The sequence below is a fragment of the Panthera pardus genome, unplaced genomic scaffold, assembly GCF_024362965.1.
Source record: "Panthera pardus isolate Hobbes unplaced genomic scaffold, ASM2436296v1 HiC_scaffold_377, whole genome shotgun sequence".
In the NCBI taxonomy this organism is placed as follows: domain Eukaryota; kingdom Metazoa; phylum Chordata; class Mammalia; order Carnivora; family Felidae; genus Panthera; species Panthera pardus.
Genome location: NW_026526962.1, coordinates 1 through 26222, shown reverse-complemented (window position 1 = coordinate 26222; position 26222 = coordinate 1). Strand labels below are relative to the sequence as shown.

Genomic DNA, 26222 nt, shown 5'->3' with positions numbered 1-26222 from the left:
AACGGAGGGTATTTTTTATGAAATGGTGAGCTCGTTAATAGAATCACTAGAGAAACTTTGGCATACTTTTTTGTTCATAAAGGAATAGCCCACGCAGAACCCAGAGTTTTAACAAAATAATTTTAAGAATAAAGATAAGGGGCTATAGAAAACTATAGTGGAGAACGGATTGCTCTACCTTTTTAAATGGCCACATGTGGGTAGTGGCTGCCATTTTGGACAGTGCAAAACTGGAAGAATCCATCAGTTTTACTGTTATGTTCCAAAAATTTAGATCCATGGACTGAATTACATGTTGTATGTATATTCTCTGTGTTTGTAGCATTGAATGACATCATCAGTACATTGGAATGTATGGAAGAAAGTGATCAGTCTGGCAAGGACAACTATGCAGATGTACTTGGAAACACCAATAGAATTTACTTCACTGATAATAGTTTTCAAGAAGTGTTGGATGATTCCTTGCTCGACGGTGAGTTGATTGAGCAGATAACCAGCAACTTGTAATAAAAATTTCTTCTAAAATTTTATCCAAGGTTTTAAAATATTTTACCAAATACTAATTAATTAAATCTTAATACTTAGTTCCTAAATACTACTGTAAATGTATTGAAATGCAATTTACTACAGATCAGATTTAGAGATATATCTTATATTCTATATTCACGGAGATTTAGTTATTACAATATCAAATTCCTGGATGATCTCTTGGACTGCATTGTAAACTTGGTCTGAAAGTATTTATATATGTTGTCATATGGCTTTAAAATGTTTCTTTCTAGAGTAATTTCATTTCAAAGTTAATCCCTTTCCTTTTATGAATTTTAGAAAGGTCCTAATAGTTGTCTAGCTTTCTTTTTCTTTTAGGTGAAAGGCTCTTTGAAAAATACAAGTTATTGTTGAACAATTAAACCATTGGTCTATATAACATTCTGTGTAAGTGTTGATCTGGCTATTTGCTCTATTTACAAAGAATTTACCTGATCCATCCATATTCTTATCTGGGATATACCCAGATGGGTTTTATCAATACTTGGAAAGCCATCTCCTGCCTTTAAATTTAACTTCAGCTAAAAAATGAGATCAGATGTGTGTCTCAGGGAAAACTGGCAATCTGCAAAGACAGTTTCGATTGTCAAAACTGATGGGGGAGGAATGCTGGGATCTGGTGAGTAGAGGTGAGGGATGCTACTAACCACCCTATAATGTATAGGACAGCACTCCCCCACATAATTAGCTGGCCCCAAATGTAATTTTGCTCAGGTTGAGAACTTCTGTTTTAGAGTTATCTTGTAAAAGTGCCAAACCTACTATTTTGAAAGTACTTTTTAATAGGTTAGTTATATTTTTTTAATCCTGCTTGGATCACATTTTAAAAATTAATGTAAATATAATGTATCTTGATTCTAACCTCCTTTTGCTTCAAGGTAATACCTGTACTAGTTGTGAGTTATTCTAAACTGCTCTCTAACTGCGATGTGGTCCATCTATGCAAATGGACATATTTTGTTTCTATCACTTGTCCCTCAAATAGATCTCTGTATCAATTTGCATTTTTGTGGAAAATGTATAGGATGAAGGGTATAACTGCACCTTGTCCTTAGGAAAAGCTCCAGAATTAGATAGATAGGTAGGCAGGCAGGACTAAAGAAGGACAATTCAGAATAATAATTAAACATGTTATTGAATATATGAGCCTGGGGATTAAGCTGTTCTCTTAGGGATAAAGGAAGCATTTGTAACATTAGAATCTCAGCCACATTTAAGAAGCTTGGTGGAGCTTGACGAATCCATGGAGTCTAAGAAGTAAGAGGAAGATGAGTAGAGAACGTTATTCTGGAAGCTAGTGGAGGATTTTGAGAAGAAGGGGATGGTCAATGCTAAATGTTATTGAGAAATGAAGTATGTAATTTATCCATTGGTTTTCTTCCAAACTGGGTAAAATCAGGATGCCGTTCCTTATGGCATAATCTCTCTATTTAAATTTGCAGACTTTAGGAAAGAGGCTTTGTCTTCAAATCTGAAACTACCAACAGCAGATGGTAAGGACTTTATATATGTATACAAGAAAGCATTCCCTATGAAAGAGTTATTTTTTAGGATCATTGCCAGGTGCCAATGGATTCCTAGTCCATTCTTCCCACTCCAGCCAGAGTAATTTTTTTTTTTCAAAAAAGTAATCTGATTGTGTGATGTCCCCCTATTTTCAACTCTTTAAACATTTTTCATTGTTGTTAAAGATCAAAATCCTGCATGTCCTAGCTCTCTGGCATAATTTTGTACCATTACCCTTGCTTTCTGCATTTTCAAGTACATTGGCTTTCTTTCATTTCCTTAGAACTCCAACTACAAAGCTTTTGCGTATTTTGTTCCCTGGAATAGTTTTCCCTGACACTCTTTGCCTAGTTAATGTTTACTCATCTTTCAAATGAGTGATGGGGTGCCTGGGTGACTCAGTTGGTTAAGTGTCTCACTTTGGCTCAGGTCATGATGTCGTAGTCTGTGAGTTTGAGCCCTGTGCTGAGCTTTGTGCTGACAGCTCAGAGCATGGAGCCTGCTTCAGATTCTGTGTCTCCTTCTCTGTCTCAAAAATAGACATTAAAAAAAAAATTGAATGAATGTCAATTTCCTCTAGGGAGCCTGTCATTATCTGCTAGTCGAGGTCAGCTTCTTTTATTATAAGCTTTCATTAAACTATGTCTTTTTCATAGCATTTACTTCATACTATAAATACCCATTAATATTTTTTTAAATGACACTAGAAATGCTCAATATATTTTAGCTTATAAAGTGACAAAAGTAGGAGCATCTGACTGGTTCAGTTGGTAGAACATGCAACTCTTAACCTCAGGGTCATGAGTTCAAGCCCCATGTTGGGTGTAGAGCTTACTTAGGAAAAAAAGTAGCAAAAATATTAGAGAACTTTGAATTATCTTAATTCATTAAGACCAAAATAATATAATTTCTCATTAAATTTTTTTTTGAGTACGGTGGACACACAATGTTATATTCATTTCAGGTGTAGTGATTCTCTATACATTTCGCTATGCTCACCACAAACATAGCTATTTGTCACCATACAACAATATTACAATATCACTGACTATATTCCCTTTCCTGTGCCTTTTATTCCCATGACATAGTCATTACATTCCTGGAAACCTGTATCTCCTACTCTCCTTTACCCATTTTACCCATTATCCCCCTTTCTCTCCGGCCACCATCAGTTTGTTCCTGTATTTATAGGTCTGATTTTGCTTTTCTTTTTTTTATTTGTTTTTTAGATTCCACATATGAGTGCAATCATATGGTGTTTGTCTTTCTCAGTCTGACATATTTCACTTAGTATAATACCCTCTAGGTCCATCCATGTTGTTGCAAATGGCAAAAAAAATCTCATTCTTTTCCATGGTTTTGTCAAATTCCATAATATACCACATCTTTATTCATTCACCTATTGATAGATAGTTGAGATACTTCCATATCATGGCTGTTGTAAATAATGCTGCAATAAACATATAGGGGTGCATATACCTTTTTGAATTAGTGTTTTTGTTCTCTTTGGGTAAATACCCAGTAGTGGAATTATTGGGTCAAATAGTATTTCTGTTTTTACTTTTTGAGGAACCTCCATACTGTTTCCACATCAGCTGTACCAATTTACATTCCACCAACATTGCACAAGGGCTGCTTTTTCTCCACGTCCTCGCCAGCACTTGTTACTTCTTATGTTTTTGATTTTAGTCATTCTGACACGTGTAAGGTGATATCTCATTGTTATTTTGATTTGCATTTCCCTGAGATTGGTGATGAATATCTTTTCGTGTGTCTGTTGGCCATCTGTATGTCTTCTTCAGAAAAATGTCTATTTAGGTCTTCTGCCCATGTTAAAATATGGTTGTTTTCTAGTCATATTTTTGATTATTTGGTTAATGATTCTTTTTCTTACGTGCCTGGAAGCATCATTGGGCCAAGAACCATGTTTTCATTTTGCTACAAGTCCTAGCATTGTTTCTCCAGATCCTAGCACAGTTTTGGCTTTCAGAAGCCCCTTATTAATAGCTAATTTAATAGCTAATATTATATGATATTTACTGTGCTAGGCATTGTTTCAAATCTTTTATATTATTGACTTATATAATTGTGAATATTTATGGAATTAAAGAATGACAATAAATCTGTCTTATCTCATTAACCTCATCTCTCATCACTTCTGCATTTGTATTTATTCTGTAGCCATATTACTTATTATAATTTAAATTGGTTCCATATCTTCCATGTGCTTTTGGTTCCATATATTTGCATGTGCTGTTTCCTTTCTGTATATTTTCTGTCAAACAAATTCACATTTTTCCCCCAAACTCAGCTCAAACATCACTCCTCAACCCATAAGACTTTTCAGAGTTATAGGTTAGGTGAACTGTCTCAGTGCTTTATATCTGAGTGCTCAGTGCTCATATCTGGCACACATTTTTCTCATAGTACCAACTATATAATGTATTATAATTTTATTTACAGACATGACAAATTCAGTCCCTGTCTTCAAGGAATTTAAAGGAAACTCTTTAAGAGGGCTGAAATTTTCATTGTTGGTCTTAGTAGCTATAAAATAAATGTTAGTAAAAATGAATATAGGTCTAAAATGGTATTATGGTATTCTTTCCAACTGAAGGTTTAGATCTGTTAGTATAATGCAACGATTTTCGGACTATGGAAACTTACATGACAACTTCATTTTGGGGTTGAGAGAGAAATGGGGTGAGAAATGGTATTGACAAAAAATTGAAACTCCCAGTAATGATCATGTTTTATATTTTAAATTGGTGTGGTATCAACAGGACTACATTTGGTTGTATGGGTTGTGCTTGCACAAAGATGCCTGGTTGAGAGGGTACAAGTAGAGACTGAAATGCATTCTACATTCCACTGTGCTCTCCAGGCTGGGACCACCAATGCTAGATTGCAGCTACCTAGAGCAAGGTATGCCTCTTTGTAATTGATACATAGAAAGGGGTACCTTTTTTCAATTCACACAAAAGCACAATATAGACTGGTAGTGGCCCTGGAGATCAAGAGCCTTAATCTCAAATTTTAGCATTTTTTTTGCGTTTATTTCATCAGTTGATAGAAGTCTTTAGATCTACATGTACAGGACGTTACTATTATTTAAGAAAGGGTCACAGCTTACTCAGTATTTAATGGATTCAGATAACCCATCATATTCTGCATAATTTTTTGGTTTAATTTTTTTCTTTTCTTAAAATGTTTAGTTTTAAGAGACAGAGAGAGAGAGAACAAGTGGAAGAGGGGCAGAGAGAGAGACACAGAATCTGAAGCAGGCTCTAGGCTCTGAGTTTTCAGCCCAGAGCCCAATGCGGGCTTAAACCCAGGAACCATGAGATCATGACCTGAGCTGAAGTTGGATGCCTAACCGACTGAGCCACCTAGGCGCCCTTAATTTTTTTAAATGCTGCTTGAAATAAATAGGTTGTCAGTTACAAGTAGAAAATACTTTGCTTTTTTTCTGCAGAGATTTTAGTTAAATATATATACTTAAATTGAGAGTTCACCTATAGTGGACTCTGGACAAACTATTTTGCATTTTTTAAAATAATAGTATCTTATATATATTTATCTTTGTAGCATTTAAAGAAGCTGCTTATATCTTGACAAGTGTTGATAATGGCAAGATTGGCATACGTAACTTGGAGCATGCCCTGAAAAGTTTGAATGTTAATTTAGCTGAGGAGGACGTCAGTGAAGCCCTTAAATATTGTGACATCGGTGGTGAGCATTTTTTTTGGCTTGAGATTCTGCTCATTTTTCCCTGTTTATAGGAACCAGTTTTAGAGTGTTTTATATGGAGGTAAAATGCTAAAGGCAGTCGCAGTGAGGCTTAGGTTGATATAAATTAGAGCCAAAATAGTCTGCTAATTTATTTACTGACCATATCTATCTGTTCATACTCTACATATGCTTATTTAGATAATTAGCATTCATTTCTTGTAAGCATGGGTGGGAAAATACCATTATGTAATAAAACAAAGACATGACATCAGCAGCTTCATTTTGATCTGCAGTCTTTCTTCAGAGGAGACCCAATTTCACCTTTTATTTTGCTTGTCCCATTCTGCTTTTTTAACCAAAGGAAATACCCAAAGTTTCATTACATCTCAGAAGAATAATTATTTAGTCTTGATCATTGTTTCCAAGTGGTCACATATTTATCTTTGTTTTCCATCTTTGACTTCATGTATTGTGAACTTGATCTCCTTTCCTATTTACATCCACTCTTAAGTGTCAAATCGTGTGGGAATACTTCTAGAAGCTGGTGAGTTTTACCAGTTTTAGGTGGCTTTTTATTTGGGGTTTATCTTAACCAGCTTGTTTTTTCTATGGGAATCCCATGAGCATGTCTTAGGTTTAAGAGTACCTCCCCAGCATTGATTGGTTATTGCTTTTGCCATAGATTATTATTGACCTCAATCAATTTTTATGTTTTGACCTGGAGTTTTTCATATCATGAGAGTGGTATAAATTTAGACCCTAAGCCCACATGAGTTGCAGGAGATTTTTCACAGGTGATCTTTTTTACCCACTGCCTCTCAAAATTGGGAAGATTTAGGTCACCCTGGTGTTTACATGGGCCAGTGAATATAATATTTTAATCTCCCTTTCACTGGATTGAAATTCTTTAAGCATCCCAGTTTCATTTGGTATCTAAATTCAAACTCTCCGTGTAGCAGGACCCAAGTTTTCTTTTATGAATATGCATGAACATTTAAATCAAGCACCTTGCTGCTTTTGGATCTAATATGTATCCCCAAATAGCTGTAGGCTTAGTATTCACTTGGTTTTCCCCTCTGGATCTCTGTGCCCACTTAACGTTTTATTATTTCCTTTTCATACAACTTGATAATGCATTTATAGAATAAAGTATTTCATACAGCATCTTTAGGAATTTGTAATCATTCCTGTGCTACCCAGCTTGCCATTTTGTTATAAGTTAAAGTCTTTTCGTTGTAGGTATAGCCCTATATTTTCTGCTGTGGTTACATTACTGCATTTTATTTCCTGTGTGTGTGTGTGTGTGTGTGTGTGTGTGTGTGTGTGTGTGTCCCAATAGTTAACATTGTCACCTCTGGCCTTAGACTGCCTTAGTTCAAATACAGCCTCGAGCACTTTCTGGCTCTTGTGACCTAGACAAGTTATTTAATTTCTCTTTGCTTTCATCTTTTAAGGATAGGCACATCAAGCATGTTATAGAATTCTTGTGCATATTTTAGTTAATAAATGTGAAGCATCATAAAAGGATACTTAGTATACATAAGGAACTCAAAAGTTATTTTAAGTTCTTACTTTTGAGTAAGAAGTCAAAAAAAGTGAACTATTAATATCATTAACTGATCAATAGGTGTGGTTCCTGAAAGTATGAAAAATTACATTGAAATAGTTTCAGCCATTTGAGAGAGAAAATAAGGTAGAATGAGATTTTAGGTATTGTTAATCAGAGCCTTTATTTTGTGTACTGACTGAGTATCAGGGTTTTAATGACAATATGCTTGATTTTGATATTTCCAGATAATAATGAGGTGAATTTAAAAGATTTCTTTGAAAGAATTAAAGGAAGTCCACCTTTCAAAGAGTCCGTAGGTAAGTGAATACTTCCAGTTTAAAGAAGTGACTGTAAAATAAAGATAATGAAATCACATTTAAAAAAAAATCACTAAATGGATTTCAAGTGTTTAATTTGTAGTCTCTATAGTGTCAAAAAGGATTTCAAGCAGCTTATGCGATATAAAAAAAAAACAAGTGAAAATGGGGCAAAGTTATAAAGGAGGGAAAAGAAATAAAACAGGGTTGAAGAAGATACACAGTAAATACCTTTGCTGTTAATATAAAGTCCTTCCTCAAGAGGAGATAAATTTTTCTTCACTCAAGGGGTTCTGGATCTATGAATTAAATCAGGTGTGGAAATTGGGTGAAGGACCACTACCCTCTGTGCTGTCTCAAGACAGGCCTTTGGAGTTTTCAGGTTTACCCAAATGGACTGGCCATTGATTTCATTTATAGAAATCTTAGCTTCATCTATCTAGTTTCTTTAAATGCTTGGGCCATTAATCCCTGTATCATTCTTACTACCAGGTCATTTCTGTGGCCTAACCACATCATTTTGCCCCTGCTGCATAAAGACAATTGCTTGGTCTTTGTCCCCAAAGTTCCTCTCGTGCTCCTTGAAATTAGGGAAACCATTTCAACACCAGCATCTTTCCCTAAACGCTCATGTCTACAGAGAACACCTACCAAAGAACTCTCCGCAAATGCAGACACCCCTGCCAACAATGTATTTCTAAATGCGTTGGGGAAACAAATGTCTTTTTTTCTTCACGTTTGAATATCTCTAAAATTAGAACACCTTTATAATCAATGGCATTATTTATCAAATGTACATTTTTACTGAGATATAAATCACGTACCATAAAATCTCATCCTTTTTTAAAAAAAAAATTTTTTTTAATGTTTATTTTTGAGACAGGGAGAGACAGCATGAACGGGGGAGGGTCAGAGAGAGAGGGAGACACAGAATCTGAAACAGGCTCCAGGCTCTGAGCGGTTAGCACAGAGCCCGATGCAGGGCTCGAACTCACGGACCGCGAGATCATGACCTGAGCCGAAGTCGGCCGCTTAACCGACTGAGCCACCCAGGAGCCCCAAATCTCATCCTTTTAAGGTGTTCAATTCAGTGGTTTTTGGTATATTCACAAAGTTGTGCAACCATCACACTCTAATTCTGGGACATTTTCATCACGTCAAAAAAACCCCTATACCCTGTAGTGCTTATTTCCCCACTCTCCCCAGCCACTGACAACCACTAGTCTGCTTTCTATCTGTGTTGATTTTTGAACATCATATAACTAGAATCATATAATTTGTGGTTTTTTGTGTCTGGCTTCTTTCATTTGGCATACTGTTGTTTTGGTTTTTTTTTTTAATTTTTAATGTTTATTTTTGAGGGAGAGAGAGCGGGGGAGGGACAGAGAGAGAGGGAGACAAAGAATCCGAAGCAGCCTCCAGGCTCTGAGCTGTCAGCACGATGTGGGGCTCGAACCCACGAAACCATGAGATCATGACCTGAGCTGAAGTCGGCCGCTCAACCGACTGAGCCACCCAGGTGCCCCAGCATACTGTTTTTAAGGTTCACCTGTATTATAATATAAATGAGTACTTTATTCCTTTTCGTGGTAGAATAATATTCTGTGGTTATACCACATTTTCTTTGGCCATTTATCAGTTCATAGACATTGGGGTTGTTTCCCTTTTTTGGCCACTAAGAATAATGCTGCTATGAACATGTGTACATTTTTTTTGAGTACAGGTTTTTGTGTGGACGTACATTTACATTTCTCTCAGGTACCTACCTAGGAATGGAACTGCTGGGTCACGTGGTAACTTTACATTCAACTTGAGGAGCTGCTGGAACGTTTTCCAAAGCAGCTGCCCCATTTTACATTCCCAACAGCATTGTACATTTCTTTAAATCCTTGTCAGTACTGGGGCGCCTGGGTGGCTCAGTTGTTAAGTGTCCGACTTCGGCTCAGGTCACGATCTCGCGGTCCGTGAGTTCGAGCCCCGCGTCAGGCTCTGGGCTGATGGCTCAGAGCCTGGAGCCTGCTTCCGATTCTGTGTCTCCCTCTCTCTCTGCCCCTCCCCCGTTCATGCTCTGTCTCTGTCTCAAAAATAAATAAAAACATTAAAAAAATTAAAAAAAAGTTTTTAAATCCTTGTCAGTACTTGTTACATTGTCTGTCTTTTTTATTCTAGCCTAGTCTCACAAGTATCTCACCGTGGTTTTGTTTTGCATTTCCCTGATGGCTAATAACTTTGAACATCTTTACATGTGTTTACTGGCCATTTAGAGATATATACCCTTTGCTTATTTTAAAATTGGGTTATTTGTCAAGTTGTTAGGGTTCTTATATCCTGGATACTATAGCTTTATCAGATAGATGATTTGCAAATCTTTTCTCCAATTTTATGGGTCTTTTCTCTTTCTTGGTGGTGTCCTTTGAAGCACAAACGTTTTTAAATTGGGTGAAATCCAGTTTATATTTTCTTTTGTCACTTCTTTTGATATCATGTCTAAACATAATCCAAGATCATTAAGATTTATACTAATGTTTCTTCTAAGAATTTTATAGTTTTAGACTTTTTTTTTTTTCAACGTTTTTGTTTTGTTTTGTTTTGTTTTGTTTTTTTTATTTTATTTTTGGGACAGAGAGAGACAGAGCATGAACGGGGGAGAGGCAGAGAGAGAGGGAGACACAGAATCGGAAACAGGCTCCAGGCTCCGAGCCATCAGCCCAGAGCCTGACGCGGGGCTCGAACTCACGGGCCGCGAGATCGTGACCTGGCTGAAGTCGGACGCTTAACCGACTGCGCCACCCAGGCGCCCCTATAGTTTTAGACTTTTAATTTCAATCTTTGATTCATTTTGAGTTAATGTTTGTATGTGGTGTGAGATGGGAGTCCACTTTAATTCTTTTGCATGCAGATGGCCAGTTACCCCAGCATCATTTGTTGACAAGATCATTCTTTTCCCCCTTAAATAAATGGTTTTGCCATCCTTGTAAAAAATCAATTGATCAGAAATGTATGGATTTATTTCTAGACTCCCAGTTCCATTCCATTGATTTTTATTTATTCTTATGCCACATGGTCTTAATCACTATAGCTTTGTAGTAAAGTAATAACCTAAACAGTAATTTTCAACCAGAGCAGGGCATCAAATTTACCTATAAAGCTTGAGTTACCTGGTTCTACTTCTGACTGTGATGGAGTAGCTTATGTGAAACCAACACTCCTGCTGAGAACAACTAGTAAAATGTGGACTAAATTAAACAGCATCAACAACCACAACTGTTTGAAGGCATTGGAAAGTGACCAAGGCTGTCAAGATTTGTGGGGCTATAAGATAAATATAAAGAGCACGACTTACAGAAACAGCACCTTCTTCTTCTTCTTCTTCTTTTGTCTCTGTAACATAACTTTAAGTGAAATAAGGCAATAAAGTTTTGATGTAAACTTCTTTGTAATGCTTCACAATTATTTCAGGGTCCACATATGAAGTATTATGTAGCTGTAGGCATCATGGTTGACCAGTTACATACGTCTACTTGAAAGGCACAGTAGTTAAGAGCATGGGCTTTGGAAATATCGTGCCTGGATTTGAATCCTGGCCCTGCCACTTAATACCAGTATATTCTTTAGTAAATCACTTAATCTCACAAACCTCGGGGCGCCTGGGTGGCTCAGTTGGTTAAGCGCCCAACTTCAGCTCAGGTCATGATTTCGCGGTTAGTGAGTTTGAGCCCCACGTTGGAGTCTGTGCTGACAGCTCAGAACCCGGAGCCTGCTTCAGATTCTGCATCTTTGTCTCTCTCTGACCCTTCCCCGCTCATGGTCTGTCTGTCTGTCTGTCTGTCTGTCTCAAAAATAAATATTAAAATTTTTTTTTTAAATCTCACTAACCTCAATTCCTTCATCTGAAAAATGGGGATAATAATGCCTATCTTGGAATTATTATAGGTAATAATAGACTTAAATAGGTAAAGTAGAAGTACTCAGAAGAGTCTCCAGCACTTAGTGTTCAGTAACTGCTGGCTTTTATAATACACAATGGTTTTTAAAACTACTAGTAATTTCATGTAAAGTTCTTTTATGCAACTCAAGCCCATTAAGTGAAAGTGAACAATGTACTCTTATTTCTGCTGTTGAAGCATGTTTTTGCTCTTTTTTTTTTTCTCAGTTACACAGCTACTCTTCATTACTATTCAAATTCTCCAGAATGATCTAATTGATGTCTCTAGCCTCAAGGCATTATTGATGAACAATGACTTTCATGCAGCTAATGTTTTACTTGATGAAGTATTAAGACATGGACCTGAACATGGTTAGTAGTCTGAACGCATCTAGTTGTAAAGGCCATCATCTACCAGTGGGGATGGGAGATGTATGGATGGGGTATACAGCAATGGAGGGCACCCTGGGGGGGGGCTGCAGTGAGATGACTGGTGAGCACCAGTGCCATCATAGTGTGCCAAGCCTGAGCTCTGTGAAACTGAACAGATGGGTGAGTCTGGGCCTACTTTATCCCTGTGGGTGGTGGTACTTGGGAGATGAGGTCACTTTGTGAACTGACTGGCACGGGCAGTATTCAATCAGAATGCCATGCACAGAGTACAACAGAGTCCGTGAGGCCCTTCGCCACGTGTTAACCCTTTGAAAGGTAAACTATGCTGATATCCAGGAATACCTCAGGGGGTGTTGCCTGTGGCATTGGCTCAAGGAAGCAGATGTTTATAAATGTACAAAATAGCTGCGTTATTTTAATGACTGGTATTGTTGAATATCATTTTTGCTATGTTTTCAAAAGAGTTGGGGAATATTCTTTACTTTCCTATTCTCTGTAAGAGATTTTTTTCTTCCTCAAATGTTAAGCAGAACTCACAGGTGAAGCCTTATGGGCCTAGAGTTTTATTTATGGAAAAATTCTGGATTATTGATTTAATTTCTGAAATTGTATGGTATTACCAAGAAAATATTCTATTTTCCTGTCAATTTTGGCAGGCTGTGTCTTTATAGGAATTTGTCCATTTCGTCTGACTTTTCAAATGTATTGGATAAAGTTGTCCTTGACATCTGCTTTTTATCTTTTTTGATTTCTGCTTCATCTGTAATGATACCTTCATTTTCATCCTCAATATTAGTGACTTAGAGCTTTTTTTTCCCACCACTCCACCTCCACAGAGTTTTTCTTTTCCTTTTTGTAAAATTGAGATATAATGGGCATATAATAACATTATGTAAGTTTAGAGTGTCCAATGTGTTGATTTGATACATTTATATATTGCAATATAATTATCACTGTAATGTTATCTAACACCTCTATCACATCACGTAATTATCACAATTTCTTTTTTTGTGGTGAGAACATTTAAGATCTAGTCTCTTAGCAACTTTCAATTATGTAATACAGCATTAGATCAGCACAGCATTAGATTTCCAGAATTTATTCATTTTAACTGCAAATTTGTACTTTTTAACAGTATCTCCCCAATCACCCCACCCCCTAAGGCCTTGGTAACCACCATTCTGCTCTCTTTCTGTGAGATCGGCTTTTTTAGATTCCACATATTAGCGATATATACAACATTTGTCTTTGGCTTATCTCCTCTAAGCATAAGGACTTCAAGATCCTACCATCTTGTTGCAAATGACAGGATTTCTCTCTTTCTCATGGCTGAAAAATATTCTGTTGTATATTTTCACACTACCTCTGTTTATTCATCTGTTGATGAGCACTTAGATTGTTTCCATATTTTAGCCATTGTGAATAATGCTGCAATAGACACAGGAGTATGTCTTCAAGATCCTGTTTTCGTTTCCTTTGAATATACACTTATAAGGGGAATTGATGGTTCATATTGTAGTTCTATTTTTAATTTTGAGGGGAATTTCTATACTATTGTCCATAGTGGCTGCACCAATTTACATTGCCACCAACAGTGTATGAGGGTTCCCTTTCTCCACATCATCACAAATCCTTATCTCCTGTCTTCTTGATGATAGCCATTCTAACAGGTTTGAGCAATATCTCATTGTGGTTATGATTTGCATTTCCCTGATGATTAGTGATGTTGAACACCTTTTCATGCACCTGTTGGTCATTTGGATGTCTTCTTTGGGAAAATGCCTATTCTATTGCTCTGTCCATTTTTAAAATAGTTCATTTGCTTGTTTGTTATTGAGCTGTGTGAATTCTTTGTTATATATTTTGGATAATAATCCTTTATCAGATATATGGTTTGCAAATATTTTCTCTCATTCTGTAGGTTGCCTTTTCATTTTGCCGATTGTTTCTTTTGCTGTACAGAAGTTTTTAAGTTGAATGTAGTTCTGGGGTGCCTGGGTGGCTCAGTCGGTTAAGCATCCGACTACAGCCAGTTAAGCATTCGACTTCAGGTCTTGATCTCATGATTCTTGAGTTCAAGCACCATGTCAGGCTCTGTGCTGACAGCTTGGAGCTTGCTTCAGTTTCTATGTCTCCCTCTCTCTCTGCCCCTCCCCCGCTCATGCTCTGTGTCTTTCTCTCTCACAAATAAATAAACATTAAAAAAAAGAAAAATCTTAAATTGCATCTAGTTCTACTGGTTGATTTCTGCTTTTGTTGTTTGTGCTTTTGGTGTCATGTCCAAAAAATCATTGCCAAGACCAATGTCTGAAAGGTGTTTCCTTATGTTTTCTTTACGGTATCAGATCTTACAATTAAATCTTTAATTCATTTTGAGGTAATTTTGGGGAGTATCTCAAGTGGTTATTCAGTTTCCCAACACCATTTGTTGAAGAGACCATCCTTTCTCCATTGAATGTTCTTGGCTGCCTCGTCAAATATTAGTTGAGCATATGTGGGGTTTATTTCTGGGCTCTGTCACTTCTGCTGTAAACTTTTCTACTTTTTTTTTTTTTTTTTTGCATTGGGTTGTTTTTTTTTTTTTTTTTTTCTTCCTTTTCTCTCTCCCCCTCCTTTTTTTTTTTTCCTTTTGGTTCTTTTCATGTCTATCCTTTATGTCCCTTACTATAGTTTGTCATATCCATTCTACCTTGTGTACCTTTACTTTACTTGAGTCTTTATTTTGGAGCTGACTTGGTCTTTCTACACAATCTATTTTCTGAGTTGTTGGCTCCCATCTCAAATCTTCCTTTGTCCATTTCTATCCTGATTTGTTGAAAGAGTTGAGGGTGTTGGGTGGCACATTCAGTGTGGAGCTCTGTCTTCAGTTTCTACTGAAGTAAATGAAGTCCGTTTACTGTAATGGCACCTTTGGGGCAGAGGGTGGGAGGTGGGGGTAGTGAGCCTTCTGACATTTTGATACTGTTTAGTAGGGACTTCATCTTTAACTGCTTCTTTCTTTTCCTTCACCACCAAATCCTATGCACTGAGTTCCACATCAAGATGCCATCTTTGGTCCTATGGATTTCTAAGCCTTTTTCTTAGATTTCTCCAGAGTAAATTTAGGTGGTTACCATTATCCTAAAAGTAGTGTTTCTTAACCTTTAAAAAAAAATATCACTCCCCTAAGGAGACTTTTTAGACATTTTTGTCTTTTTCACCATCCCACACGCTATGAATGTTTAATGCCAAAAATAAATATTTGCTTATGTACTGTGGCCACAAACCATTGTAATGGCTAAGATTTTTTCCCCTCCAAGAACCTGTTTTCCTTCCTGAAAGCCTATCACCCTCAGTGAAAATGCATGTCCTAAAGGTATCTAGAACTTTAGTTTCTGCTTATACTGCTAAACCCTATTTTCTAGAATTTCACTTAGATGTTAACACATTTGTAAGGAATATTGGCCTATAGCCTCTTTGCCTGCCCACCATGTGTTTGTTTTGTTTTGCTTTTGTAGTTTTTGGACAAGTAGGAGCTACTGAAGGGTTTTATTCAGAGGAGTAACCAGATTTTTTTTTTTAAAGAGAAAGACCTCTCTTGCTGCATTGTTTAAAATAAATGGAGAGAAATGAGACTGATGCGATAGATTTTTAGCAATGCTATTGTAATAGCATAGGCATTAACTAATATAGTGATATATTCAAGCAGTATTTGGAAATAATTGAATAGAAATTGATAATCATATGTATGCAGAAGTTAAGGAAGAAGGAACAGTACAGGCTGACCCCCGGGCTTTTCACCTTTGTTATAACTTGACTATTAACTGCTGACAGATTAATTCAGAAGCAGTAATTCCTTCATCTACATTTTACTTTGCATTACAGAAAATGGCAAGATTACCTATGAAGAATTTTTTATTAAGTTCTGTGATACATTGAACATGCCTAAAGCCTCAGGTGAGTTCCACTTAATATGTATCTACTGGCTCTGTGTGGAAGGACAGGCAGTGGTTTTCATGTTAAAACAACACAGGATTGGGGCGTCTGCGTCCCTCAGTTGGTTGAGCAACTGACTCTTGACTTCGGCTCAGGTCATGATTCCAGGGTCATGGGCTCAACCTGCATCCATTCGCGCTGATTATGAGGCCTGCTTAAGATTTCCTCTCTCCCTTCATCCTTCTCCCCAGCTTGTGCTCTCTCTCTCCCTAAAATAGTAAACAAACAAACAAACAAAATCTTTAAAAAAACACACAGGATTAGATAAAGCACAGGTAAGTAAGAAACAATATAAAGATAAAACAATATAGGGGCACCTTGGTGGCTCAGTTGTTTAAGCGTCAGACTTCGGCTCAGGTCATGATCTTGTGGTCTGTGAGTTGGAGCCCCCCATCAGGGTCTGTGCTGACAGCTCAGAGCCTGGAGCCTGCTTCAGATTCTGTGTCTCCCTCCCTCACTGCTCCTCCCCCACTCGCTCTTGGTTTCCCTGTCTCTCTCTTTCTCAAAAATAAACAAACATTAAATTTTTTTAAAGATAAATCAATACAGTATTAGTTTATATAACTTGTGTTTGAATTATATGGCAAAGACTGCTAAGTTTACCCCAAACTCAAAGTTATGGGTGGTTTTACTTTGATAGTGCTAGAAAAATATTAGATTATATACTGTTCTCTGAGATTATTCACTAGGTATATCTGACCTGAATTTATTAGAATATTATAAACGATGAGAAAATAATTTTTAGAATGCAAATAGGTGCAGCCACTGTGGAAGACAATATGGAGTTTCCTCAAAAAGTTAAAAATAGAACTACCCTATGACCCAGCAATTTCACTACTAGGTATTTACACAAAAGGTACACAAATACTAATTTGAAGGGCCACATGCACCCTGATGTTTATAGCAGCATTGTCAACAACTGCCAAATTATGGAAAAAACCCAAATGTCCAAGGACTGATGAATGAATAAAGAAGTTATGGTATATGTATATGTATATGTAATGGAATATTACTCAGCCATCAAAAGAATGAAATCTTGCCATTTGCAACAATGTGGATGGAACCAGACTGGATTATGCTAAGCGAGATGAGTCAGGCAGAGAAAGACAAATACCATATGATTTCACACATGTGGAATTTAAGAAACAAAACGGATGAACATAGGGGAAGGTGGGGGAAAGAGAGGAGCAAACCATATGAAGAGTCTTAACTATAGTGAACAAACTGAGGGTTGGTGGAAGGAGGTGGGCGGGGGATGGGCTAAAAGGATGATGGGTATTAAGGAGGGCATTTGTTACGTTGAACACTGGGTGTCATATGTAAGTGATGAATCACTAAATTCTACTGAAACCAGTAGTACACTATATGTTAACTAACTAGAATTTAAATAAAAAATTGAAAAATGAAAAGAAGACAACTTTAAAACTTTTGACCAACCTAGCAAAGTGGATTTTATACCTATCTTTTCTGTTTTTATGTATTCCCAACTACTCTCTTGACTATATTTTTGAGGAGCAAATTTATATTTATTGCAGTATAACTTGCATGTAGTAAAATTCACCTTTTTTTAGGTATATCGTTTTTTGAATTCTTAAAAATAATGTCATGTAACCATTACTAAACAGCACATAGACTGTATCCCCACAGAAGTTTCTTTGTGTCCTTTTGTAGCCCATCCATTTCGCTAACCCTCATTCCTGGTGACCCCTGATCTATTCTTTGACTCTGAAGTTTTGCCTTTTCTAGGATGTCATGTAAATGGAATCATAACATATGAAGCTCATTTGAGTCTGGCTTCTTTCACATAGCATATTATACTTTACATTCATCAACTTTTTGCATGCAGTGTGTTTATTTTTATTGATGAGTATTATTCCATTACATGAATGTAATGTTTGTATATTTACCAATTGATAAACTATTGAAGTTTCCTGGGTTTTGGTGATTATGAGTGAAGCTTCTATAAATATTTATGTACAGGTATTTGTGTGGACATATATTTTCATTTCTCCTAGTTGAATACCTAGAAATGGGATTGCTGGGATACATATTTAAATTGATAGAAACTGCCAAACATCAATTTATGATAGATAACATCCATTTATGATTAAAAAAAAACCTCTCAACAAAGTGTGTACAGAAGAAACATACCTCAGCTTAATGAAGGCCATATATGAAAGGCCACATATATGCTCAATGGGGAAAAACTGAAAGCTTTTCTTCTAAGATCAGGAACAAGACAAGGATGCCTATTCTTGCCAGTTTTTTTGTTTTGTTTTGTTTACTAAAATATAGTTTACATAAAATGTTATATTAGTTTCAGGCATACAACATAGTGGTTCAATAATTCTATGTATTGCTCACTTCTCACCATGATAAGTGTAGTTATCATCTGTCACAATAAAATGTTATTACAGTGTTATTGACTATATTCCCTATGCCGTAATTTTTCTCACTACTTTTACTCAACTTGTATTCATAGTGTTGGAAGTCCTACTGAGAACAATTAGGCAAGAAAAGGAAACAAAAGTCATCCAAATTGGAAAGAAAGAAGTAAAACTGTTACTATTTGCACATAACACAACATTATATGTAGAAAACCCTAAAGGCCCTATTAAAAAAAAAAACTGTTAGAACTAATAAATTCAGTAAAGTTGCACGATATGAAATCAAATAGAAAAACCAGTTGCATTTCTATTTGCTAATAAACTATCAGAAAGAAATTAAGAAAACTATCCCATTACAATTGCATTGAAAAGAATAAAATACCTAAGAATAAATTTAACCAAGGAGGTGAAAGACCTGTACACTGAAAACTATGACATTGAAGAAAGAAATTGTAGATGATGCAAATGAATGGAAAGATATTCCATGCTTGTGGAGTCAAAGAATTAATAATGTTAAAATGTCCATACTACCCAAAGCGATATACAGGCTCAATGCAATCCCTATCAAAATTCCAATGGCATTTTTCACACCTAGAACAAACAATCCTAAAATTTGTATGGAGCCATAGAAAACCCTGATAGCCAAAGCAGTCTTGAGAAAGAACAAAGCTGGAGCCATCATACTTTCTGATTCCAAACTTTATTACAAAAGTATAGTAATCAAAACTCTATGGTATTGGCATAAAAACAGACATCAGTGGAACAGAACAGAGAGCTCAGAAATAAACCCTTGCATATACAGTCAATTCATTTATGACAAACGAGGCAAGAATATATAGTGGGGAAAGGACAGACTCTTCAATAAGTGGTGTTGGGAAAACTAGACAACCACATGCAAAAGAATGAAACTGGATTCCTATCTTAGACTATGATTAAATACTTGCACTTGTAAGACCTGAAACCATAAAACTCCTGGAAGAAGGGCGCCTGGGTGACTCAGGTAAGTGTCTGGCTTGGCTCAGGTCATGATCTCGCGGTCTGTGGGCATCGGGCTCTGTGCTGACAGCTCGGGGCCTGGAGCCTGCTTCGGATTCTGTGTCTCCCTCTCTCTCCTCCCCTCCCCGGCTCATGCTCGCTCTCTCTCTCTTTCTCTCTCTCTGTCTCACAAAAACAAATGAAAAATGTTAAAAAAAAATTTTTTTAACGTTTAAAAAAAAATCTAGGAAAAAACATAGGCAGTAAGCTCTCTGACATCCATCTTGGGAAAAATTAAAAAAAAAAATTTTATCTATTAATACAATATCATAGGTAAAGTCAAAGAACAAATAACAATATGGTAGAAACTATAATGTATATCACAGAAGAAAAATAGAAAAATGGGCAAAAGTCATGGATATATAAATCATAAAAAAGATCTTAAATGGCTTATGAACATATTAAGAGATGTTTGATTTTACTCATAATAAGAAATATGCAAATTTAAATGGAGATACAATTTCTCACCCATTAGATTGGCAAAAATTGAAAACCTTCACAGCATACTCCGTTAGGTTGTAGAGAAAAAGACGTTTACCTATAGCTGGTGGGCATTTAACATGCTACCAGTCTAATGGAGGGAATTTGGCAATGTCTAACAGAACTACATATGCCTTTACCTTTGGACCCAGCAATCCTGCTTCTAGGAATTTTCCCTGAAGATACCTTCCAACAATGTGAAAATATAGATACATAAGACTATTCATTACAGAATTATTTGAGATGGCAAAAGAATGAAAATACTTAATGTGTAAACATTGGAGGTTAGTTGAATAAACTTTAGTTTCTATGTACAGTAGAGTATTATACAACTATAAAAAAGAATTTTTTAAAAAGGAGTTTCAGGGGTGCCTGCATGACTTAGTCGGTTAGGCGTCCGACTTTGGCTCAGGTCATGATCTCACGGCTCGTGAGTTCAAGCCCCGTGCCAGCCTGGAGTCTGCCTTGGATTCTGTGTCTCCATCTCTCTCTGCCCCTCCCCTACTCATGCTCGCGGGCGCTCTCTCTCTCTTTCAAAAATAAACATTAAGAAAAAAGAATTTCAGGGGCGCCTGGGTGGCGCAGTCGGTTAAGCGTCCGACTTCAGCCAGGTCACGATCTCGCGGTCCGTGAGTTCGAGCCCCGCGTCAGGCTCTGGGCTGATGGCTCGGAGCCTGGAGCCTGTTTCCGACTCTGTGTCTCCCTCTCTCTCTGCCCCTCCCCCGTTCATGCTCTGTCTCTCTCTCTGTCCCAAAAATAAAAAAAAAAAAAAAAAAAAAAAAAGAAAAAAGAATTTCATACCACTACTTTTTGTACTACTGATTTTATACCTTTCCAGCATTTAAAACTACAAATTTCCCTCTGAGCACTTTCACAGCATCTCACAAAATTTTATATGTTGTGATTTGATAATCACTTATTTAAAATATTTTCTTTTTTCCAACTTTTTATTTATTTATTTATTTATTTTTGGGACAGAGAGAGACAGACAGAGCATGAACGGGGGAGGGGCAGAGAGAGGGAGACACAGAATCGGAAACAGGCTCCAGGCTCCGAGCCATCAGCCCAGAGCCCGACGCGGGGCTCGAACTCACGGACCGCGAGATCGTGACCTGGCTGAAGTCGGACGCTTAACCGACTGCGCCACCCAGGCGCCCCTAAAATATTTTCTAATTTACCTTGTGATATCTCATTTGAAACATGAGTTATTTAGAAATGTACTATTTAGGGGCACCTGGGTGGCTCAGTTGGTTAAGTGTCCGACTTCGGCTCAGGTCATGATCTCATGGTTCCTGGGTCGGAGCCTCGTGTCGGGCTCTGTGCTGACAGCTCAGAGCCTGGAGCTGCTTCGGATTCTGTGTCTCCCTCTCTGTCTGCCCCTCTCCCACCCACGCTCTGCCTCTCTCTGTCTCTCAAAAATAAATCAACATTAAAAAAATTAAAGAACTATATTATTTAATTTCCAAATATTTGGACATGTGCTAGGGATCTTGTTACTGATTTCTAATGTAATACACCTTGGTCAGAGAATTTATTTCGTACAATTTAAATTCTTTTAAATTCATTAAGATTTGGTTCAAAGACTAGCATGTGGTCTACCTAGGTGAATATTCCATGTGCACTTGAAAGAATGTATATTCTGTAGTTGTTGGGTAGTGTTCTATAAATATCATTTGGTTAGATTGTTTGCTAGTTTTGTTGGATATTCTAATTTCTGATTCTTTTTAAACATTAAAATTTTTTTTGTTTTAATATTTATTTTTGAGAGAGAGAGGGAGGGAGGGAGAGAGAGAGAGAGAGAGAGAGAGAGAGAGAGAGAGAGAGAGAGAGAGAGAGAACGAGCAGGGGAAGGGCAGAGAGAGAGGGAAACACAGAATCCAAAGCAGGCTCCAGGCTCTGAGCTGTCAGCACAGAGCCCAACACAGGGCTCTAACTCATGAACTGTGAGATCGTGACCTAAGCCAAAGTCAGACACTTAACTGACTGAGCCACCCAGGCGCCCTTAATTCTTCCTGATGTTTATTCTAGTTGTTCTATTAATTACTAAGTGCGAGATTTTCAAATCTGCAGTTCTGATTATGGGTTCATGCATTCCTCCCTTTAATTCTGCAAGTTTTTGCTATATTTGGAAGGCTCTTGTTAGATGCATACACATTTGATATTGTTGCAAAATTTAATGTATATGACCTTATGAAATGTACTTTGTCTGTTGCTCTCTTTTGTCTTATTTTTGCTGCTCTTCTGTTTCTTTCCCCCAGTTTCCTTACTTATATTTATACATTTCTGTGTACCTATTGTCACCTATTTTAAATTATTTTAGGTACATAAATAAATACAAATACTGCCTTTTCTCTTAAGTATAATTTTATATCTTGGGAGATTTTTTTCCCCACTTTTTTTTAAATATAAAGGAGACGGGTGTCTGGGTGGCTCAGTCGGTTGAGCGTCTGACTTCAACTCAGGTCATGATCTCGCGGTCTGTGAGTTCGAGCCCCGTGTCAGGCTCTGTGCTGACAGCTCAGAGCCTGGAGCCTGCTTCAGATTCTGTGTCTCCCTCTGTCTCTGCCTCTCTCCAGCTCATGCTCTGTCTTTCTCTCTCTCTCTGTCAAAAATAAATAAACATTTAAAAAAATTAAAATATAAAGGAGAAACATGAAAATTCCTTTCTAACTGAAGGTGATTATCTCTTCCCAGGAAATAAAAATCAATTTTACAACATCAACATTTACAAAAATGAACTTAAAGACATTCCTGTACTTCAGCAAAATTTAAATGCCATTGGAATCTATCTAACAGATGATAAAATAAAGGAGACTTTGGATAACACTAATCCTAACGGTGAGTAATTATTTCAATTTAAAATAACAAATTTTGCATATTTCAGAAGTTTCACTCTAAATGCCAAAGGAAATATACTGCCATATATCTTTTAAAAGAGAAATTAAAAGTTGTTTCTTGTCTATCAATTTATGGGTTTTTATCAGAGGAATTGATGTTCAAAGTGCATCTCTGACAGCTTTATTTTAGGTCTATTCTGCATATCACATGTGTCACAATAGGATTACCAGTCCTCTCCATTATTTTTGTGTTTATAGCTCTGGTGTTATAACATCAAATGGTCCTTTTTACAATAATACCTAAATTCTTTCTTTTTTTCTTCTTTAAAAAAAGATGAAGTGGTGAGTTTTAAGGATTTCATCAGAGAATTGAACAACAGTGATGAATTTATCGAGTGCCACAGTAAGTATGAAATTCAAAATGCATATGAACAGAAACTTCATTTTTGGGGGTTGGTGTATGTATAGGTATGTGTGTATATAGACTTTATATATACTCTACCAAACCCCCCTTTTATGCATTTTCTCATTTAAACTCAGTTGATGTTGTAAACTCTAGGTTTTCACACATAGATGCATATTTTCCATACTGTAATATTCTTGAATTATTTAAAAAAATTTCTGTTGTCTCTCTTTCTTCCTTGTCATGTGTTTTATTGCTATATTCTTTCTTTTGTCCTCACTAATGCTGATGGGGTTATCCATCTTATAATCAAAGTAACAGGTTTGGTTTTTTAAATCACATCTAATGACTTTTCCCCTCTGTATTCTTATCTTTCTTGTTTATTTCTTCATATATATATTTTTTTACATTTGCTCTCTATCTCCTTGTGAAAAACATTGGCTAAATGCTTAACTTTTTTCGGTTTGTTTTGAAATTTCAGCACAGTTCTATCATGGGGACACTAAAACAGCCTTGGACCACAGACATTGAGATTGAGAACTGTAGTCCTAAAACTGGGGTTTTAAAAGAAGTATTGAAATAAGTGGATTCTCTCTAAATAATCTGTACTTGGAATGCAGTTCCACTCACTATCTCAGGATAAGTTTGGTGGGAACCTTGACAAATTAATGCTATATTCATTATAGAAGATTATAGATCTATGAATAGCTAAGACCCTTTTGGGAAAAAAAAGATAAAGATCTTGCTTTGTCACATGTTAGTACATAGCATAATGCTGTTTTAATATAGACCTGTGAAAATAGACCAGTGCATCACAATATGGAACCCAGTAGAGACTTCTATTAATGGGAACTCGGAATGTGATAGAAATGACATCATCAGTTAGTGGGGGAAAAGATGTATTATTTCGCTTCTGATTTGAGAAAATTGCCTTACAATGCAGAGAAAATGAAGTAGAATCCCTATGTCATACCATATACAAAAATAACCTTCAAAGAATCAAATGAATGTTAAAATGGATCTCAAAGATTAAACTATAAAGCTGTTGGAAGAAAATGTAAGAAAAACTATTGTGCCTTGTGGTTATGGATGCCTTCTTAAAGATGTTACTCCCCAAAAGCACAACCATGGGGTAAAAAAGGATTTGATCACATCAAAATTAAGGATTTCTGGTAAATGAAGGACTCTAAAACATGTAACAGACTGGAAGAAGATAATTACAAGATAACTAACAAAAAATTAATATCTCAAATATAAGGGAATTTTGCAAATCAGCAGTAGAAAGAAAGAAATCAATTGGAAAAATAAGTAAGGATATAAGACTTAGTATACAGGAGGAGAAACCCACATAGCTAAATATGTGTATGAAGAGAGTTAGCAATACTCACAAATTGTTAGTGAGTAGGTAAAATGGTACAGCATTCCAGATTGCAATCTAGCAGTACTTGTCAAATTCAGTATGCATATTTCTTATGATCCAATAATTCTATTCTCAGATAAATAGCCCAGAGAAGTTTCTTGTAGAGACATGTACAGGGATGCTCCCTGCAACATTATGGGAGGGAAGAAATGAAAACAATCTATGAGTCCATGATTGGGGAAATGGTTGAATAAAATATGGTCCATACATACACGTCATAATAGTAAACTAGATTTACATTTTCATCAGAGAGAGACCTCAGTAATAATACGGTTCCATGAAGAAAGGAAAAAATGGAATAAGTGTATAACAAAGAATGCTTTATATAAGTTGGATTTCTACTAATGCCCATAAAACACAACCATATTTATATCTATTTCCAGGTAAACACTGAATTCTAAATAGAAAGATGAGATTGAAATAGACGGATTGAAAGAAATTGAGAAAGAGATTGAGATTGAAGTGACAATATTAACAAAGTTGACTTCAGAAACAGATTAGAGTACTCTATATCCTAAAAACATACACATTCTTTTCAAATACTTATGGAATATCCACAAAAATAGATGATGTATTTAAGCCACAAATAAAAATTTCAGTGAATTCTAAAAATCAGAAGGCATTCAGACCACATAGTCTGACCATGATGTTGTGACATTAAAATTATTTGTGAAAGAAAGGAAAAGTGTTGCTTTTAAGATGAAAAACAAATTGCCTTGTAAGTAATTCCTTGGTGGAAGAATAAAAGAAACCTGAAAGATTTTAGAAATGATGACAGTGAAAGCACTATGTATCAAATCGTGTAGAGTGTGACCAAAACAATCTTACAGGATATTTTATAGCATTAAATGCTTTTATTAGAAAATAAGAAATATCAAAAATAATTTATCTTTTTTTAAGTTTATTTATTTTCGGAGAGAGAGTGCGTATGACGGGGGGGGAAGAGCAGAGAGAGAGAAGGACAGAATCCCAAGCAGGCTCCTTGCTGTCAGCGCAGCTGACATGATCATGACCTGGGCCAAAATGAAGAGTGGGACGCTTAACCGACTGAGACACCCAGGCGCCTCCAGAACAATTTATCTTAAACGTTCAGTTTACAGAGCTAACCAGCAGCATAAACAACAAAAGAGCAGTACAATCCCCCTGAAAAGTGCTAGTCAGGAGCTAACAAAGTGGAAAGTTGAAGTTAGTGAAATAGAACACACACACACACACACACACACACACACACACACACACACACGCACTTATCCATATAACCAAAAGTTGGTTCTTTCAAAAGACTAATAAAGAACTCTTTAGGAAGTATGATGAAGGGGAAAAAGTAAGGAGGACATAATAAGACAGTTGTAACTTGGATACAAGGGAGATTAAAAGATATAAATGGGGGCGCCTGGGTGGCGCAGTCGGTTAAGCGTCCGACTTCAGCCAGGTCACGATCTCACGGTCCGTGAGTTCGAGCCCCGCGTCAGGCTCTGGGCTGATGGCTCAGAGCCTGGAGCCTGTTTCCGATTCTGTGTCTCCCTCTCTCTCTGTCCCTCCCCCGTTCATGCTCTGTCTCTCTCTGTCCCAAAAATAAATAAAACGTTGAAAAAAAAAAAAAAAAGATATAAATGAATAACACTTAAGTTAGTAAAGCAACAAATTATTGGCATGTCATCAACAACACTGTCATTCTTTCCAAATGTTTAGATAAAGACAGAAAGGGCTGCCT

At 36.6% G+C, this 26222-nt stretch overlaps 1 protein-coding gene across 1 annotated transcript; it reads left to right on the top strand.

The window, feature by feature from the left end:
• Positions 1-237: 237 nt before the first annotated feature.
• On the top strand, positions 238-23137 carry LOC128774685 (EF-hand calcium-binding domain-containing protein 13-like; the record flags this gene model as incomplete). Its single annotated transcript, XM_053893704.1, has 8 exons — positions 238-472; positions 1992-2042; positions 5644-5787; positions 7582-7653; positions 11807-11950; positions 15836-15907; positions 22543-22686; positions 23020-23137. Coding segments are annotated over exons 1-8 (863 nt in total), but the record flags the coding sequence as incomplete, so codon positions are not given.
• Between the last annotated feature and the right edge of the window lie 3085 nt (positions 23138-26222).